The sequence below is a fragment of the Magnolia sinica genome, chromosome 14 (assembly GCF_029962835.1).
Source record: "Magnolia sinica isolate HGM2019 chromosome 14, MsV1, whole genome shotgun sequence".
Taxonomy (NCBI): Eukaryota; Viridiplantae; Streptophyta; class Magnoliopsida; order Magnoliales; family Magnoliaceae; genus Magnolia; species Magnolia sinica.
In genome coordinates this window covers 48143400-48157437 of record NC_080586.1, presented here as the reverse complement: position 1 = coordinate 48157437, position 14038 = coordinate 48143400, and the positions used below count along the sequence as shown (strand labels likewise).

Sequence of the window (14038 nt, the reverse complement as noted above, 5' to 3'; positions counted from 1 at the left end):
ATAAACATTTGTTAGAAGATTAAAAATATAAAATATCCAACAGTCCTATATCAATACACAAATATCCATAAAGGGGCTCTCCTGAGCTTCTTCTGCCTTCTAATTAAATGAACTGCCCTCTTGAGCTTGGGCCAAGGGGGGCTGAACCTCGATGGTTGGAATGACCTCCTGTGTCAGGGAGGGTTCCAAGTCCACTATCTTCGGTGCCACCGGAGGATTTGTGCTAGTGGGGGTGTCCTGAGTACCCCCTTCGATGGCAGCTGAGCTCGACTGCTCCACCACGGGATGACCAATGCCTAACGTCGATCTCCCTTTCACGACTATGGAAGAGCTCACCCATTACTTAGCAGGGGGTATAACCGCCCTCCTCTTTGAGGGCGGTTTCTTTTGGGCCAGCTCGGTATCAAAAGGGACATGAGCTCTTTTGGCAGGATGGGGGAGATCAGCCATTCTCGCGCGACGACAAATACCAATCAGAATTGAAAAGGAAAAAGCCAAAGTTCAAAGCTAGTGTGTTTACCTCTCAAGATGGATGAAACGAGACTGGACTGATGCAAGAGATCAAGGGTGATCAACAACTTTCAAGATCTCTTAGAAGCGTCTACTAACCTTGTGCGAGCAATCCGATTGCGCTCCGACTCAGTTACCACAACAGGCTTCCTGGGAAGAACTGTCAAAAACCACTACAGTTAGAAGAAAAAAAAATGAATACAAACTACGAGGTCAACAGTTTGGATGTAGCTGACCTAGGTTGGCAAAGCGGGTCAGAACTCAAGGTCGTAGCCCAGCAACTGTTGAAGCTTCCCATTCTCCAGACGTCTAAAATCACTTGTCCTTCTAATTTTTGTTGGATGGCGGGTTGTCTGTAATGAGGGCTTTAACCTTGCCCGGTCAGGCCGAGAAGTAATACTAACCCGTGTGCTTAAGGTTGGATTTCGCCTGGTAGAGATGGAGGAATTCGTCAGCGGTCAGCTCGGAATTCCTAAGCTAAAACCACAGTATAAAGGCCCCTAGTAGAGCCCTCAAAGCATTTGGGATTATTTGGCCAGGGCCAACCTCAGACGAGATATGACCTCCCTAACAATGCGGTGAAAGGGAAGTATGAGGCCGCACTTCAAGGCAACCAGATACACGACCACCTCACCCTCACCAGGATCACCTAGAATTTCACCAAGTACAGGAGATCGGAGTACCACTGAGTCAGGGATGCGGTACTCCGACTTGATCTGCACCAAGTTAGATTCCTTCATTCTCAACCCAAACGGGCCGATCTCTTCGGACCCATCTATGGGGGATCAAGCTGCCCCTCTCTCCGCGGGAGCAGACCACGCCTCAGCTTCTACGGGTCGTTCAGCCAAGGATCGGGTCACCACCCTCACTGTTAAGTCAGGCGCAATCTTCTTATTGCCTAGTAATGGGATTGGAGATGGTGGATCACTAGCGGCCCCTGGTCGAGAATCCTAACTCTCCGGCCCGAAATCTTGGAAAACTGACAAGTTCATCCCAGTCATCCGATATATTCGACATTTCTGGCCGGAATGTGGTCAGAAAGTAGAAGCTGGAAAAAAATGAAAAGAGAGGGAGAAATGAAGAAGATCGGATGAAGTAAAGCTCGCCGAAGGAGAAGATTTCTAACTTACTAGAAATCGCCAAGTCTGGAAAGTCTGGGAGAAGTAACAGAGGTATATGGCCGGGGTTGCTAGGGCATTTCCCTTTTTATAGGAAGCTCAGTCGCATACATTGATTGTTTGCATTTGATGAAGCAATCAAAGAGGCTCCTCGACACATGCACACAACCACGTGGAGGCCTCCTACTCGCTAGATGACCCAACTTCCCAGGCAATGCTATGCGTCCACGCCTCATAGGTCGGGAACTAAAAAGGTGCCTTGCTAGCACACGCCACCTCGAGCACGTCGTACCATTATTATAGATCCTCGATTTCCATGCATACCGCCCCTCTCCGCAATAATAACAAGTTAGCTCGACCTCCCATGCGCAAAATATCGCGAATCCGATCTCATCGCACTGACTTACTTTCCGAGCTCACACCATAAGCTCGAAAGTAGGGGGGCTACTGTTATGGGTAAAAATGAATTGATCAGAAAGACGAGTATAACTCGGATATCTGTGTGCGTTGCGTGGTCGGCTAGTGTCGACCATAACGAATGAGCTCCTCAAAGGTCGGAGTAGTATTGATCCAACACTATGAGATATGCCCGCCCGATGGCCTCGTCCACCAGAAGATGAAGTAACCCCGCTTCGTGTGAAAGGGGCCGAGCTGTAAGCTCTTTCATGGTCCCATCCATTTTCGAGCTCCCGTTGAGCTCCTGCTGAGGTCTTTTGAAGGTCATCCGAGTCGTAATCCCGTACGCGGAGCTGCACAGCTCGAAACTTATAAAGAAGTCTTTACACTGTATGATAAGATGATGGTTATCCTTGGTGCCTTTAAGACACCGTTAAGGTCCCAGATGAAGGCAGTTTGGATCTATTGCACGGATATATGACCACGACCCAAGCACTCGATAGAAGGTCGAGTTATATTGGAAGAAGAACCAACATAGCCTACAGAGTGCCCAGTCCAGGAAAATCATCGTCAAAATGGCAATAGGATTGATTCCTGAGGTTGGTTCGGATGCTCGACCTCAACCTCTGACCATATTTGTCTTCAGAGCTCGACCACTTGATCTTATCATCGCCGACGATCTCACTAAATGGTTGAGAAATGGTCGCCATCAACGCCTACTATTTAGGGAGCATTTCTCTCCACGTAATCGACTCTTGGCTTATAAATAGAGGTCCCATCTACAGTGAAAGGTACACACAAGTAAACCCTTGACTCTATTAGATTTAGTTTGCTTGATTCTAACTTACACATTGGAGGTTCCGCCTATTCTAGCCAGGGTCTCCTTTGTTGTTTCATATGCAAGTACTTGAAGGTCCAACGAGAGTTAATTGGATTTCTGCATCAACACTAATCTTCAAGCAGGGGCTGGGCCAAAACATTAGAGCCGGGCTGCTGTCGTCAATCCTTATATATTGTCATATTGGTCGTCCCTGGCCAGTCCATTTTCACACATAACAAGGGTGATATAGGCTGGGATTAGGCCTGACCAAGTTCTCTGGACAAGCTCGGCCTGTGCCAAGTTTTGTATAACCTCAGCCTGTAAAATTTCAGCCTAGAGCTGTGACAGGCCAAAGCAAACAGACCTGAGTTCAGCCTATGATGATTATGCATGGCCTAGGTGAGGAACAAGCGCCCGCCAACCCTCTTTGCTGCAAGAGGTGTTGGTCTGGCATGCCCAATCATGCATGATGATATTGACAAAATTGCCTTTGAAGCCATAAATGGGATGGGGTAGGTCGGTTTTGGGGTGCGTGCGGGCTCTTATATGCAGCTGGAGCCTCGCTCGATTAATAAATGGGCATAAATATAAGGCACCGGGCTGGCCTTGGGGCCCAGTATTTGAGCCCCAGTCCTCCCAAAACGGGCCAACTCCGACACGCGCCAGCTCGGGACATTAGCACTAGATCTTCCCGCCAATGCCATTTCCCCCAAAACCCCCCCCTTCAGATATCAGTCTGAAATCAGATGGGGAATAAGCTTGCAGCGGCATAAGCCATCTCCTCTGCAACTCCCGAGATGGAAAAGAATGATCTCTCCTCTGCAACTCCCGCGGACAGAACCGCCCACCCGAGTTCAAATCCGGTTTTAAAAACCCCAGCCTCTTCCTCTTTCCAAAAAGTAGTAAGCCCTTCTTCTCATTCTCACATGATCTCCTTGTTCTGGTCTAGGGTTTCTCCTTCTTCACATTCTTCTTGTTTTTTGGTTAGGTTTGTTTGGGTGATTGGTGGCTGGTGAAAACTGAAAGCAATTGCGGGGGGAAGAGATTAGCTGTTGGAGGGTTGACGATGAAATGGTACTTTATGCTTCTCCTCTTGCAAAGGGTGATTCGTGGCACGTGTGCTAGTGTGGAGCACGTGTGATGCCTGGGCCTGCTTAGCAGGCGGGCACCACTGCATGCGTGTTGTGGCCAAGAATCCCTGGCACACATCTGTGATATCTGTGCCATTGATTAGGTCAGCACCACTGTGAAGATGCCCTGGAAAAAATCAAGCTGTTCACTCATTGGGTGGGCCGCATGTTTCAGTCGAATATAGACTGTTAAGTGGTTTTCTTAATGGGTGTTTTATGTATATATATGTATACACGCATCTTGTTATATATTTAACTTAGGCCGTGTTTGGATGCCTGTAACGGGTCATTTGGATGCCGCTAAAGTCATTAAGTTGTAATCCAATTATAAGTAATCTGATTACAGGTGTAAAGTGTTTATATGCAGTTCTGTTTGGCTTTAAGCTGTAATCTGATTAGAAACATTTTTCTGTGCTTGGATAACTTGAAATCTGTTTACAACCTGTATTTAGGTATTCACTCGCAACGGAGCTTGGAGTGTTAAATACTTTAAAAATAATTAAAGGAGATATAAGATTTTTATGTAAGATAGATCATTGGGATAAGCCCAAATCAATAAAGCATGTGGCCGATTTTTATGGTAAACAAATCCTTTGGTGGGTCACAGAAGTGGGCCCACCAATTCAAACACAGTACTAAGGTTTGACAACATCCCAACGTATGAGAAGTTTCAATCCTAGCAATGGTAACAGAGATAGAGAGAGAGAGCTATTTGTCTTCTTTTTCTTCTTCCTCTTCATCTACTTTTATAGTTTTGGGTCCTTGTAACTATTGGAAGATGATCCGCAACTCTCCCTGGTTTGAAAATTTTAAAAAATTATAGCTGTTGCCTGAAATCCCTTTTCATATAATATTATTGCCTGAAATCCCTTTTCCTGTAATCTGATTACCCGAAATCCTTTTTCCTATAATTTGAAACATGACTTTTTCTCATGTTTTAGATTACAACTAAAGGCTGTAATCTTATTATAGCATGCAATTTGATTACAGGCAGTTATAGCCATCCAAACAGTCCCTGTAATTTGATTACCGGTAAACAAATTCCTACTAAAGCACTTTACGGGCATCCAAATGACCCTTAAGTTTTTTAAGTTGTAAGTTACAAATAACTTACTTATAGGTGAAAGAAAGTTTCAGGTAATCCTGCTTGGATGTAAGCTGTAACTTACTTACAGGTAATTTAGTTTTTGTATTTGGATAACCTGTAAGTTAGTTACAAGTAAGTAGCTGTAGATTCACACCAACCAGAGCTTGAAGTACGAAATCGTTTAAAATTCAGATTGACACATAAGAAAGCTTAGATAAAAGTATGTCATTTTATTGAGCCCATCTAGATAAATGGTTGGACTAATTCTTAAACTAAACTAATCATCAGGTGGGCCCTACAAATGGGCTCATGTATTTGAAATACATGTAACATGGAAAAAACTTAAGGTATGCAAAAGGGAACTAAAAATCCCATTTTCTTTTAAAGATAAAACTACATCAACAAAATAACCATCTATTTAGGAACCATGTTCTCCAACCATACATGCCGTTGGTTAGGGGACACTATGAAGGAACGTATGGATAGGATCTGCTCGATTCGAAAGGAACCTAAACACCCCAACATATAGAGTTGAATCAGATTTTGGGATCTAAGTGCTTAAGTAGACAAATAATTTGATGATGGTTTTGATTCAATGCATGTGGGGCCTATTGTTCAGTGATCTAGACCCTTGATCAAAGGGTTAGGACCATCTAATCGAGAACAATTTTGGAGCATTCCCCAATCGACATTGAGACCATCAGTTCAACAATCCATATTCAAAACTTACCACCATTAAAAACTCCTCGGGGACCACAAAAGTTTTAGATCAAACTGATATTTGTTTTTCCCCTTCAACCAGGTCTTTAGGACCTAATCAACAGGTTGGATGTCAAATAAACATTATAGTGGGCCCTAGGAGGTTTTTAATCATGGACATTCAATCATTACTGTTTAATTGCGGTGTGGTCCACCTGAGATTGAGATTTGCCTCATTTTTTGGATCAATCCCTAAAACGATCTAGAAAAATGGATGGACGACATGTATAAAACTCATACAACATGGTGCCCATAAAGCACCAACTAGTAGCCATCTGGCTATTGCAATGTTGTCGAATTGCATATGCGATCACATATGCCTATGCGCATATTCAGTTGCACAATCGCATATGCGACCACACACACACACACACACACACACACACACAAACACACACACACATATAAAATTTTATTTTTCAAAAAATATAAAAAATATAATTTTATTTATTTATTTATAAGTTACATATTTAAAATACATTTGAGAGAAATAAAATCAATTAAACATCAATTTATTAACAATTAACAATGTAGTTAACAAGTAAGAAGTAACAACAAAATCAACAAGCTATTTATTTATTATCGTAGAAAATCAATAAGCTATCTTCCTTGAAACTTGAAAGTGCTTGAATCTTTATATTTGAACTTCCAAGAGAGAGAGAGAGAGAGAGAGAGAGAGAGAGAGAGAGAGAGAGAGAGAGAGAGAGAGAGAGAGAGAGCAGGTAGGTGCACCTTCGATGCAGCTATGTTTCCACGTCCCTCTCCTAAATTTGAAATAGATAGCAGTTGCCTGTAACGAAGTAATCTGTGACTGAAAAACACCTAATTCCCTTGTTGCATTTCTTGCAATCTTACCTGATACAAAGTTATGGGTTAAGACTTTGTTACCTATAGCATTTCTCCCCCAAACACAAACTGTAAGATTTCTTACATTTTACAGAAGATACATGCATCCAAACAGCCCCTTGGGGTGTTTTTATTTTCGATAGATAGATTTGAATGCATTTTCAATCTTTCCCCGGGCTTGAATCTACCCCATCAGAACTCTCCACATGTCGAGGGTGACATGTAGGATCTTAAGTGTAGAAATTAGATGAGAATTTTATGCAACAAGCTTTGTGTGGGGCCCAATATGGTGCGTGTATGTCATCCAACCTGTTTAGCAGGGCCAACCCACCATAGAATTGGGACATCTTCGAAATTAGACTGATCCAATCATCAGGTGGGCCCATGGTATTAAAAAATGGTTATGTTATGGCTGAATTGATCATTATGGGTTGTTTGGAGGCCTATAAATGGGCCAAGTTGTAAATGATTTACAGGTAATTCATTTACACTCTGTGTTTGGATGGCCTTTTTTGCCTGTAAATCATTTGCAGGCTGTAAACGATTTATAGCATTTATCCCCATCTCATTTATAGGCAAAAAAGATCGGATTTCATTTACAAGCTCTCCATTTACAGCCTAACAGCTATAAATGGAAAGATTGGCTCTCCATTTACAGGACTTAAACAATTAACATACTATCCAAACACAAACAATCATTTACCGGTAAATTATTTAGAGCTTAAAGCCAAACAAGATTGGCTGTAAATGATTTACAGGTGTAAATCATTTACAACTTAAACCATTTACAGGCATCCAAACGACCCCTAAAGGAAACGGTTACCCTGGTTACGCGGTACGAGGGTGAATTGGTTCGTTATTTAAAAAATGGCCATGTTGGCCAATATGGACTGATATGCCCTGTATTGGCACAATTATGGGGCCGATACAATTGTTACAGGCCCATACGCTATAAGGGGCCTTTTATGGAAGTTTTTATTTCAATTTTTCTCTTGTTTCACACTTCTTATTTATTTCAACCATGAAGCTTAGTAACTAATTTTAAACTTGATCTAGGCCTATTATGAGGATCAAAACACAATTTCAATGGGATTTGATTAATGGAGGAGTGGACCATTTTGAGAATATCTGAAGGGGTAAACAACATCATCATCTAAGCCTTGTCCCAACTATTGGGGTTGGCTACAAGAATCCTTTTCCGCCAATCCACTCTTTTAAGGGCCATAGGTCATTAAGAAGGGGTAAACCATCACTTGTTTTTTCATTTTTTTGTCGTATTTATATGCAACAGGCCCTAATTTACCAAATCAATCTTGATTTATGTTCGATAAGGGCCTATTTGGTTGACTTTCAACAGATCAAGCTGACACTGCCCAACCAGATAGCATTCTTACCAAAGAATGGTCCATTGCACCATCAAATACATGTCCAAACCAAAGTAGAATACATACTTTGGGTTCCTTGCTTCTTCTTCTTCTTTTTTTTTTTTTTTTGGATGCAAAAAATGAAAAAAAGGCATTACAGAGCTGTATCGGCTGATACAACTCCTAGATATGCTGGCCAATATTGTTACCAAATATCTTGGTGGGCCACACCATAAAAAATGAAACACCATGCAGAAACCTCTAGATTCACGTGGTGGCCTCCTAGATCATTGGGCCGGCCTGATTTTAGGCAATCCTATTTTTACGGTGGAGCAGACGGGTTGGATGCCACACCTGCCCACCCACCCACCCCGGTATGCAGTTTGCTGCAATAAATTCTCCTTGTCATGGAACTTACCCCTAGTTTTTCTCATTACTGAACTTTTCGTTATTCTCATGCCACAGGCAGCAGGCAGCGAGAGTCTTTCTCTCTTCACCAATTGTAAAGAGACATGATGCCTTCACTCTCGAGACTGCAGATGGGGTCACGGTTATGATTCAGGGTCTCATAAACAGGTCACGTACCCATCAAAATGGGTTTCCTCCTGAGGTTTGTAAGTTCTTTTACGACTATCTGCTTGTTTCATTTACGGGTATCTAATGCATGCCTTTGACCAATTATTTACTTGACTATTGAGTTGTTCTTAATTTCTAACTCTCAATTTGAACAGGCTTGCAACAAATTCCTCACAGGTTTTCCTTATAACTGGGAAGTTTATGTCAATCAATATTTTGGGGAAGAACCCACAACTCAAAACATTCCAGCAAGTGCCTCTTGTTTTGCTGAGCAACAAAGGTCTTCGGTTAACGATGCATGCTCTGTTGCACGAAGGTACTTTGATGAAATCCCAATGAGCGGAATACTTGAATATCTAATTTCTACCCATGGTAATTCTGACAAAGGTAAGATTAGTAGTCTGTTTGCTGAGATACTTGAAAACTGCACTGGTGATGCTTCAAAAAATCCCATGATGCAAAATGACTCACATATAGAAATCAGTACATCTCGGATGGGGGCTAGCTCACTAAAAGAAACCTCAAGTATGACTGAGACAACCAAGAGTCACCCGAAACATGATAACAGTACTGCCACAGGTTTTGTTGCTCCAGTGGATGATGACTATGGTGATTATGTGAGTAATTTTGCTGAAGAAAGAGAAGGCAAAAATGATAAAGATACGAAGAATGGCGGACCAGAAACAAGTAGAAAGGTATTGTCATTGGAGGAACTAGGCAACATAAATCATGGAAGTCGTGCTGAACTGAAAAATGATGTCCTAAGCAGAAGTGCACTGATGGAGAATTCAGAAAGTACCAGTACTGATGCCCCGGAGCAGGTGAATCAAGTGCAAACAGGTGTTGATGTGAGAAACACTATTCCATATGAGAAACTGCACATTCGTAAGGAAAGTCCAAGCAAGGTTGAACTCAGAAGATCAAGTCATAGATTGAAATATTTAAAGAACAATCTGAAAGGGGGACAAACAACAGAAGGTAGTGCTGGTATTGAAAAGACTGTAGCTCACACAATATCATTGCCTGCAGTAAGCAATGTTGATATGAAGAATGGCGGACCAGAAGAAAGTAGAAAGGCATTGTCATCAGAGGAACTAGGCAACATAAATCATGGAAGTTGTGCTGAACTGAAAAATGATGTCCTAAGCAGAAGTGCACTGATGGAGAATTCGGAAAGTCCCGGTAATGATGCCCCAGAGCAGGTGAATCAAGTGCAAACAGGTGTTGATGTGAGAAACACTATTCCATATGAGAAACTGCACATTTGTAAGGAAAGTCCAAGCAAGGTTGAACTCAGAAGATCAAGTCATAGATTGAAATATTTAAAGAACAATCTGAAAGAGGGACAAACAACAGAAGGTAGTGCTGGTATTGAAAAGAATGTAGCTCACACAATATCAATGTCTGCAGTAAGCAATGTTGATACGAAGAATGGCGAACCAGAAGAAAGTAGAAAGGCATTGTCATCAGAGGAACTAGGCAACATAAATCATGGAAGTTGTGCTGAACCGAAAAATGATGTCCTAAGCAGGAGTGCAGTGATGGAGATTTCAGAAAGTCCTGGTAATGATGCCCCGGAGGAGGTGAATCAAGTGCAAACAGGTGTTGATGCAAGAAACACTATTCCATATGAGAAACTGCACATTTATAAGGAAAGTCCAAGCAATGTTGAACTCAGAAGATCAAGTCATAGATTGAAGTATTTAAAGAACAATCTGAAAGGGGGACAAACAACAAAAGGTAGTGCTGGTATTGAAAAGAATGTAGCTCACACAATATCATTGCCTGCAGTAAGCAATGTTGGCCCTGAATTGAGGGAAGATTTTTTCACAATAGAAGGGGGAGATGATCGGCATCTAGAATGTGCCAAGGAGCCTGAAAGAAGCTTCTTTTCAGGGCCATCTGGGCGGTGCAGTAGTGTTGCAAAAAATGTGAAAGGGTTAATGAAATCAAAGAAAAATGCTATTCCATTTGAGGAGGAAATGGACACTTCTAACGTCATTCCGACCAATGCTGATCCTAGAAGATCAAGTACTATGTTAAATAAATCAATGAGCAATCTGGAGGACTTGGCAAGCAATGTGATAAAAACTGCTGAACACAGGTCACATGGAAGTTCATTGGACGTAGCTAAAGATGGTCTTGAAGAAGGTATGCACGTAGCATCTTCAAAAAACCATGATAATAGTGGATATAGTAAATCCGGACTCCAGTTGGACGGCCGGTCTTCTCATTGTGGTATACAGCCAAGTGATCAGAATGAGTCTTTGTGTTCTTCTGTTGAACCAGCAAGTAACTCCAACATTTCAGCGAAGGTGCAAGAAAGCAATGATAAAGCAAAACGAAGGCCTAGGAAGTACAAAAAGACAATAGTGGTATGTCTCCATATCAAAATGATTATTGGTTCTAAAACTTTATGAACATGCTTCTTCCTAACTTTGAGCAATTTGGTATGTATTAAATGTTGACTGTTCCAACCTCTGATTGTTCTCATTATTTTGTTTATTGTCAACCTCAGATCTGTTTCTTGCTAGTGTGTGTGTGTGTGCGAGAGAGAGAGAGAGAGAGAGAGAGAGAGAGAGAGAGAGAGAGAGAGAGAGATGCCTTTTTCCATGAATTAGTGCTGTGATCTTAGTCGTGCGGAAAATGGTATTTGAACGTTTGAAACTGAACTGCTAGATTAGCATGATTACCATAGACCAAAAAGTTGACAATAAAACTACTATACTAGAGGCAAGCTCTTGATGGAAGCCATCTCCTAGTGTGCTTCCACCATTAGAAATGGAACCAGTACTGACTAATCTTCTTCCTTCACATGAATAATGTCTCATACAACAATAGAACAATAGTTGTTTTGTTCTGGACAGATGAAATTACCTCTACAGATTCCACTATTCATTATCAGGCTTTCATCTTTAGGGATCTCTTTGTTATGTATTAAAGCTATGGTTTTTGAATACCTGTACTGGATCAGCTGAATGTCCTTATCGGATGGTTCCAATACATGATATGGGTCAGAAATGGCCTCGCCCCAAAAATTGGTGTCCATATTGCCCCGTATTGGCTAGTGCGGGTTGCATGAACATCGATTCAGCCACCCCGGATTTGTTGCACTTGCAAGCCGACTCGTCTATAAAGGCCCACTTTTTTTTTTTCTTACCCCATATTCTCATGTCACGCCCCCCTCCTCTGTTCAATTTCAACCATATAGGAAGCTTAAAAACTCATTTTTTTACTAGATCTGTGTCTATTTTGGATATTAAAATGCAAGATTTGAGTGTGATTTGACTAAAGGGGTAAACCATCATTTTTTTTTTTTGTCTTCTTCTTCTTCTTCTTTGTATATTATTATAATTGGCCCTAGTGCATGAAATCATGCTTGATTTGGGTCTAATCAGGGCCGATGTGGTTGATTTTCCCAAATTTACATTTCAATCATTGTCTATCGGTTCTTGACCAATTACATTGTGCATATTAAATAGACAAATTGCTATTTTTACACAATAAAATATATTATACACCACGGGTAGACGGCAAACTAAGCAAGGGGAGGGGAGCAAGCCCCTACCTTGTGGTCTTAAATTAAGTTGGGATTTCATATATACTTATAGCATGTTGTTCATTACGTTACATTCATGATTTTTGTGATTGCAATCTAATCATTAATATTTAGTTCTAGATAATTTGTGGCAATTCCGGTTGTTAATATACGAAATATGGGCTATACAGCTGTACGACCAATCTAGGGATGTGTGGGTGTGGCCTATACATCTTTATGACCCATCTAGGGATGTGTGGATGTGGCCTGTATAGCTATACGACTAACCCGGATGGTTGATATGGGCCTAGCCCTTCTTTTATCTCTTTACTAAAGTTAAATTTGAGTTTTAGATTGATTCATTATTTGTGGTTGATTATAATTCCTGTTTAGCATATAAGTGATTTTTTTTTGCTTTTGTTATTGAGGGCATTTGTCTTTTCAACACTTTATTCAACTCTTTATGCAACACTTTATTAATTTACAGTAACAAGCATATTATTTTACATGGTATAGAGCAGTTTTGATCCTGATCCATCTTCTCTTGATTCCTCTTCTTCCCTCTCCTCCATTTTATTTCTCATAAATCTTGTGCTGATATTACCTTAAGAAACCTAGGGATTCTTTGTGGGTAATGGCTTGTGCATGAGGGGTGTTTGTGGGCTGATTTCTCCAAGGCGTGCTGTTCACTGCACAGGAAGCGTGCAAGTGTTTGTGGCTCGCGCTAGGTCTTCCTGTGTTTGTGCAAGCCGTGTGGTACTCCTTTTGCTCTTGTTCTTAATGGAAGGAAGAAGTGATTTGAGAAGTATATTGCTAAATCCATCCATTTTTTTTAAGGGACCAAATGACCTCTATTAAATTGAATGGAGCAAATTATCTCCATTGGTTCAATTCAAGTGTTTTTAAAAACCAAATGCAAAATGAATTATTTGATCATGGAGAAAGTGCATGAGTGCTAGTACATATAATCAATGGACGAGGATAATGCTCAAATTATGACTTGTTTATGGAATAGCATGGAACCATTGATAAGCGCAAACATAATGTTTTTGGATACTGCAAAAGAAGTATGAGACACATTACAAGAAATTTATTTGCTTGACAAAAAAATCTCCCGTATGTTCCAACTATATGAAGAGATATTTGAAATTCAACAAGGAGATAAGACCCTAGATCAATGTTACTCAATATTTCTAAATGTCTATCAACCTCTCGTTATGGATTTGGACAAACAACGTCAACAACGTGAAGAGTTTTGGGTAGCTAAATATTTATCCGGGTCAAAACCTAAGTATGAATTACTACAAGAAAACGTTTAGTAGGGTGCGAATGGATATATACCATTTAAGTACAATCCAAATGGCTCGATGGATCATTTAAAGGCCCTTTTGGTTGTGAAGGGATACACTTAGACTCTAGGGTTTGACTAGTTTGAGACCTCCCCTCTTGTTGCCAAGTTTCATTCTGTACCAATTTAGATTGATGTTCTTTATTGCTGTAAATTTAGACTGATATTCTCTATTTAGAGAGAAGAAAAAAGAAAAAAAAAGAAGAGAGAAAAAAGAAAGAAAAAAGAAAAAAGAAAGAAAGAAAGAAAAAAAGACTGGCCGTTGTACCAATTAGTGTGAAGAACGCCTTTCTTTATGGAGATATGCTTGAATTGGTGTGTATGGAGCAACCGCCTGACTTTATTGCTTAGGGGGAGTCCAATAAAGTTTGTCATCTAAAGTAATCAATTTATGAATTAAAATCAAGGTATTCCGTATCGGTAACAGTGGCCGTAACAATCACCACCATTACTGATATGGGTATCAGCCGTAACAGCCGATATGGGGGCATAATGACCGTTACGACCCCCGTAACGGTCGAAAATTTTCTTTTCCCCAAAAAATTC

General features: G+C 40.9%; 1 protein-coding gene across 1 annotated transcript in view; it reads left to right on the top strand.

Moving 5' to 3' along the window:
- Positions 1-3641: 3641 nt before the first annotated feature.
- The window catches only part of LOC131224959 (kinetochore-associated protein KNL-2 homolog), a 50089-nt gene continuing 39692 nt past the window's right edge, over positions 3642-14038 (top strand). The window contains exons 1-5 of the mRNA XM_058220395.1: positions 3642-3746; positions 3833-3918; positions 8496-8640; positions 8762-10757; positions 10896-10981. Coding sequence (XP_058076378.1) covers positions 3642-3746; positions 3833-3918; positions 8496-8640; positions 8762-10757; positions 10896-10981 — 2418 coding nt within the window. The remainder of the gene's footprint in view (positions 3747-3832; positions 3919-8495; positions 8641-8761; positions 10758-10895; positions 10982-14038) is intronic.